This window comes from Clytia hemisphaerica, unplaced genomic scaffold (genome assembly GCF_902728285.1).
Source record: "Clytia hemisphaerica strain Z4C2 unplaced genomic scaffold, Clytia hemisphaerica genome assembly, whole genome shotgun sequence".
NCBI classification, from domain to species: Eukaryota; Metazoa; Cnidaria; class Hydrozoa; order Leptothecata; family Clytiidae; genus Clytia; species Clytia hemisphaerica.
The window spans coordinates 60,355-66,703 of record NW_027104247.1 but is presented as its reverse complement, the minus strand read 5'-3'; the positions used below and the strand labels follow the sequence as shown (position 1 = coordinate 66,703).

The following is a 6,349-nucleotide window of genomic DNA, read 5'->3' as shown; positions in this document are numbered from 1 at the left end:
GTGTTTTTTGGACCTGGACGTGTTTGGCTTCAGACGACCCTGCCGATACACCGGACATTCCGGCGTTTTTTTTTGTCTGGTGTTTTCTTCATTGAATTTTCAAAAGTGCACACCGGACTGTCTAGTACCGTCAACTGCTCCAACTTGGGATGAGTACGCAACATGGAACTTGTTGATATCTGGCCTGTATTTTCACTTACTGTTAAATCTCTTGACAACAAATTTGTTTTGATAATTCCACCAAGTTTATCAATCATACTTTCCGTCATAACATGTCACGATAACTTTTACTGATAGCGCGCCCTTTTTAACTTTTGTTTTCATTTAAAATGACCGGACGCCGAATGGAGAATTAGAGAATTAGAGAATGCATTTATCAACCTATTTCACTAACAACAAAACTGTAATTGAAAACAAAAACTCTGTCAAAGATCTTGGAGTGTAGATGAGTAGTGACTGCTCATTCACTGATCACATCAATAAAATGATAGCAAAAGCTAAGGACATTTCTAGTTGGATTTTGAGAACATTCAACAACAGAAGCAGTGATGTTATGATAACGTTATGGAAATCCTTAATTCTCCCTCACCTCGACTACTGTTCTCAGCTTTGGTCACCAAACAGCATCCACCAAATTGAACAGATTGAATCCGTACAAAAGAACTTCTTCAATAAAATCAAAGGCCTTAGTGCTTTCGATTATTGGGAACAATTGAAAATGTTGAAAATGTATTCTCTACAAAGAAGGAGAGAGAGATACAGAATTATTTATATTTGGTCGATACTAGAGGGTATAGTACCAAATTTCAGCCACACTGAAGCAGAAGGCACTGTAAAAGGTGGTGTCTCGTCTTCAACTACAAGCCGTCATGGTCGAAAATGCCAACTACGAACAATCGAACGAAGTAGCTTTCGCAAATTTATTTGTGAGAGCTTAGCTGTACAGGATCCAAAACTCTTCAACAGTATTTCCTCTGACATACGAAATATCACTGGCTGTTCAAAAGATTCATTCAAGAAACGACTCGATAAATATCTGTGCTCTATACCCGACGAACCTCACACTACGTCGCGACAAACAAGATTGGCTGAATCAAATACTCTTTTCGATCAAATTATACGTGTTGGGCTCAACGAGCTGGACAAATGAATATCATCAAATCAAACTGAAGTATACTGAAGTAATGCCCTCTGCCTAACCGCCCGATGAGATAATAAATATTCCCGTCGATGGTTTCTAGATATTTGGGACAAGCTGGAGTTTTTACAAGCTCTTATTTGATTTGGTTGGTCGTTAACCAGTAATAAAACAATTTTGTTACTTTTTCTAAAGAACGCGTCATCTCTATCACTTCAAATGACCAATTAGTGAAGTATCTTGTAAAAACTCCAGCTCATCCCAGATATTTAGGTTGTATATTTTCAATTAAAAGTGGTTTGGGATTGTTCACACCCCGTCCAATTTTTTTGTGACCTCAGCTGCCTGTCTATAACAAATAGATCACATTCGCGCGTGTTCCACTACGGATTTTTTTTCATATTTCGATTTAAAAGCCTATTTGGTGCGAAAGAGAAATTGTGTATTTTTTAATACGCGGTTCATTAAACTGAATGCAAATGACTTTGCAGGTTCAGTGAAATTGTGGTGGAATGGCCGTCCCATTTTGCGTAAGATAGTCCCAAGTTGGAGCAGTTGACGGTACATTTTTCTCTCGGAAACAAAGTACACCAGACACTACACCAGACTTTTGTCCAGTGATTTATCCATATATTTGCGCACCTGACAAACTGCACCGGAATGTCCTGTGTATCGGCAAGGTTGTGGCTTCAGTCATATTAGCGTGGTTAAGCAATAAGCTATATATTACGTACGGAATCTATTACGTGAGTTTTTGGACTGGATCCGAGGCGTTTTAGCCTGATTCCTAAAGCTTCACGGCATAGAGAAAAAAGAGGTTAAGCAAAAAAGGCGATCTATTACGTATGACGTAATGTTTATTTTTCCGTATCGCACTTTCGGCCCCAACTTTGAAAATTTTCTTCTTCTTTCTTTCTTTTCCAGCTTTCTTGTTGGTGGTTTGGTCTATAAAATCCCCTTACTTTCAATCTTAATCTACTTAGTGTTTTCCCAATATAAACGTTTTCACAAAAATTAAAACTAGACAAGCATAGTTTTCTCTATATTGCTTTTACTATTTTTATTCAACATTTTTATAAACAAAAATATGTCTATGGACTTATCATTTCAATGAATTCTTAATATTGCAATAAAAATATATAATTTCATAATGTCATTCCTAGTTTACATAGGTACCAATCAGAAATTACTGCTTTATTTATAAACAAAAAAAATAATCTGTAAGAGCATAGTTTACAGTATGTCATCCTTATTTAGCTAAATTTCTATATATGAATGCTTCACCATTAGCATTACCAATAAAAACACTCTTATAAAAAAGTGTGCAAACCCAGTATCGTGTTTCATATATGGCAGGTGTTCCTTCTTCTACTTCTTTGTATTCCAAGGTATCAATATATCCTTTTTAGGAAGGGAGATGTCTCTTTAGTTTAGAATCAAACCAAACTTTCTGGAACGTTATAATGTTATAATGTCGAAGAAGTTGAATGATGACCAGTCAATCAAAATTTTTCAGTAAAGGATTGAGAACTTAAAGCAGTAGGGGTTGTCCAGAAGATAGAGCTTTATATAATTTTTGAGAACGGTTTGAAGTTCAGCAGTTGTGCGACACCAGGTTCTTTAGCAGGCTGATTTGTACGTACAATATATAGTTGACGATGAAGAGCAGAAATTGAATCTCGTTGCTTAGTTGTAGCAGTTGAAATTTGAGCAATAAATAAAGATTTCTTCTGTTATGCTTCGGGTCGTGGAAGGGTAATATTATTTGAGCTTGGCAGAGCAGTCTTTTTCGTGTTTGTTGCTTTGGGTGGGTGACATTATAACTTTGGCTTCTTCGCACTTGATGATGGCACCAAAGAAACATTGAAAAACATGAAAAAGAATATGGTTACATGCTGTTCATTGCAATGGTTACTTTGGATGTATTTGGAATTTGAGAGCATATAAAAAGCAAGATAAAAAAGAGAAGAAAAACTAAACACTAAACTGCTAAAGAACCAGAAAGAAACTTCTGTTTGTTTTAGTTTATACTATAGGTTTGATAAGAAAGTCAGCAAAGATTATTTTCTTACACTTACATCTTGACCTTCTTTTGTGCAATAAATCCTTTCACTGTTTGTATGCATCATAGTTTCCACAGATGAGATGCAAAAACTTTCTTCTGTTAGTTTTCTCAGCTCAAACTTGTCAGAAAGCAAAAAAAACTTTCTGTTTACATTTTTTTCGGGTGATTTCTGATCCTAAACGATTCAGCCCAATCTCCGTAAGCTGAATTTCCCGTTATCATGCGTATATCCTAATCGATATCTATTACGTGAGATTGGAGAATTTCGCGCAATAGATCCACTCCCCAAAATACGACGTACAGGTCAAATTTCATGGGACAGAGTTAGCCTTGAGATTTGGGCTCTAGTCCGCGAAAAACTCACGTAAAATAGATTCCGTACGTAATAGATGGCTTCTTGCTTAACCTCGCTATTATATAAGGCTGATCGCAAAAAATTGTTTGGTTCCCATCATTTCTACTTAGGGTAAAAACGGGACGAAATCGACGAACCTTTCCATATCTCAGGAACTTCAAAAGCCACAATCGTGATTTTTGGCCAGCAACTCCCTCTAATGGTCATCTATCAACCCTCTTAATGGTTTAAACTTATGACTTTTAGCTTTTGCAAAATATTCACGGATATGCGAACCGTAATTACCCCGGATTTTGGGGTAAAAACGGGACACCCCCGGGGTAAAAACGGGACGCGTCTCGCATTTACCCCTCGTTGTTTTCTGCCTAGTGGGGTAAAAACGGGACATGAACTAAACTTTGATTAAATGCTGATAATCAGGCATTTGACTTAAGATCGGGATCGGGATCGGGATCGGGAAGATATTAAAAGACCACCAGTATATCATAATGCTAATTTGTTTTTTTTGTTTTTTGCTTCAGGAAAAAAGATAAAGAAAGTTTATGAGCTATCGATATATACATAAAAGTTTCTTGGTAAGTAACTATTTCATCTCGTGCAATAGAAGCTCAAAAAGAACAAGTAGTCAGTCATCTTATTATTTAGAGGTGGTAATTGGAAACAATCGTTCATATTCCTCCTGTCGTTTTAAATCTTTGACCATTTGGAAGGTTTTTACAACTAATGGATAAGCTGGTATATTCCATTTCCCTGATCCGCGCCCGGTCGGTCCAGACATGATTTTAGCCTCTAGAGGGGCAGAGATCATGTTATGTATCTTACATAGTTCCTGGTGATCAGGGGTTTCCTCCAGGATCGTGGACGTAGATGTGGCTTATAGCGGCTTTCTTAAAACTAACAATTTCAATGTCAGTCACTGGACCTTTATCATCTACCATAAAACTTCGATCGATCTTCCCTACAAACAGATGCGGGTTTTGTTTGATATCGTAGAAGATAAAAGCGACCACTTTCCGGAGAAGCTCCTTTTCCTCGTTAGGAGGATTAAAATCTTCCCATACATCCTTCAAATAACGATATCCATCGAGATCGTTTGATGGTGGGAAAAGGCATTGATCAATGTGCTCGGGTCGGTTTTCAGAATCACTCTCGTCGTCGGTGTCTTGGTCAATCCACTCACCTTCTGACTCGCTCGAACTTAATTTACGTTTGGCTGCACTTCTTTTCTTTGTCTTTGCTGCAGGGTTTGCGTTTTCTTTGTTAGCTTCGATCTTCTTCTCCTCCTTTTCCTTCTTCTTCGCCTCTTTAGCGTTCTTTTTTGCCTCTTTTGCATTCTCTTCATCAATGATTACTTGGAACTTTTCATCGCTAGTTACTAACTCACTCATCGGGTTGACTCCCTTACGTTTTACGGTTTCGGGAGCTTTGGAAGACTTCCCCTGGTAGAAAATCTTGACAAGATCTTTTAAAAAAACTTTGTAAGAACTTTCTAGGTTTCTTCCCAAGATCTGTGCAAAGATCCTTAAAGATCTTTACCAGATCTTGAAAAGATCTTTTAGGATCTTTAAGGATTCTTGAAGGTATGCTGAGTACTAGGGTCTTTGAAGAATCGTTTTTACTTTAAAACGTCCTCTCAACGCCAACAAATCAGCACGACCCATATTGTTAATTTCGCATAGCGAAAGTATTACGATAGGCTTTCGCGGCGGCGGCGGTGCGGAAGAAAAATTAGAAAACGAAAGTAGTTGAAACTTCTAGAACATTCTCGAAAACTCTGAAATATGGACTCACTCGCTAAGATAAAATTTAATGATTCCCCTCTGCAAGTGTTAGGTAGGCGTAACCAAGCATTCGTAAACATTGCTCTCTTAATTTTTTAATGGTGGATTTCAGCATGCTGTCAGACTTGCTCTGGTTTTTTGTATTTTGTCATGTTTTTGGTGTTTTTTGAGTACTTAAAGAGGATTATTTTTCTTTTAGCATAGTATTTTATGTTTGTGTAGTTAGTAAATGCACCAATAAAGTGATACGAATCTTACAATTAAAGAACTGTCCTTGAAAATCACTACACACACAACAACACAGACAACAGAGACGGGTATGATCTTCATTTTTACAGGTAGAATTATTTGATATTTGATTAAGTTGTGTTGTAAGACAGATTATCATTTACTAAGTATCTCACAGAAAAATTTATGGCAGGGGATGCCAATGTGTATAAGTGATAAAAGTTTTATATATACCTTTTGTTTTGTTAGCTTAGCTAACCGTGAGATCGGGTTAATTTACCTTGCATCAGTGGAGGCAAACATGCATAGCCCTCAAATGAATGACCCGTCTGGTCATTAAAATACAAAGCTAAATCAAAACAAAAATGATAGAGTAGAGCTGTGTGTGGAGCTGCGTAGTTCATTTGTTTTGAAATTTTTGTTGCTATTTGATTGGTCAGTCATTTGATTGATGGCTATGCAAGGTTTCCCTCCACTGATGCAAGTTACCCGACTTCACGGTAGGTAGGTGAGATGTGTCATTTTCCAGACTCTCCCACTCTAGATAACTATTTCCAATCGATGACTACCGTAAGTAGTTGAAAAAGGGTTATTCCTCTCTGACCACTATATAAGCAAAGAATAACAGTTTCAATCTTTCTATAAATCTCAGCTGGTAAAAAGGGTGTCGGAATTAGAGGAGGGGATTATCAAAAACAATAGATATCCAATCCATCAATTATTTATCGATTAGTAATCGATTGGAAAAGGATATCGATTGTATCGAATGGGAGAGTCTGGCA

At 37.2% G+C, this 6,349-nt stretch overlaps 1 protein-coding gene across 1 annotated transcript; it reads left to right on the top strand.

The window, feature by feature from the left end:
* The first annotated feature begins 445 nt into the window (after window positions 1–445).
* On the top strand, window positions 446–1,150 carry LOC136816380 (uncharacterized). The gene has a single exon (XM_067072709.1). It carries the CDS (start codon window positions 446–448, stop codon window positions 1,148–1,150), a length of 705 nt encoding a protein of 234 aa, XP_066928810.1.
* Window positions 1,151–6,349: the final 5,199 nt, after the last annotated feature.

What these genes read in the sequence shown, in the direction of transcription:
- LOC136816380 (XM_067072709.1), top strand. Translation starts at nt 446, where the DNA reads ATGAGTAGTGACTGCTCATTCACTGATCACATCAATAAAATGATAGCA.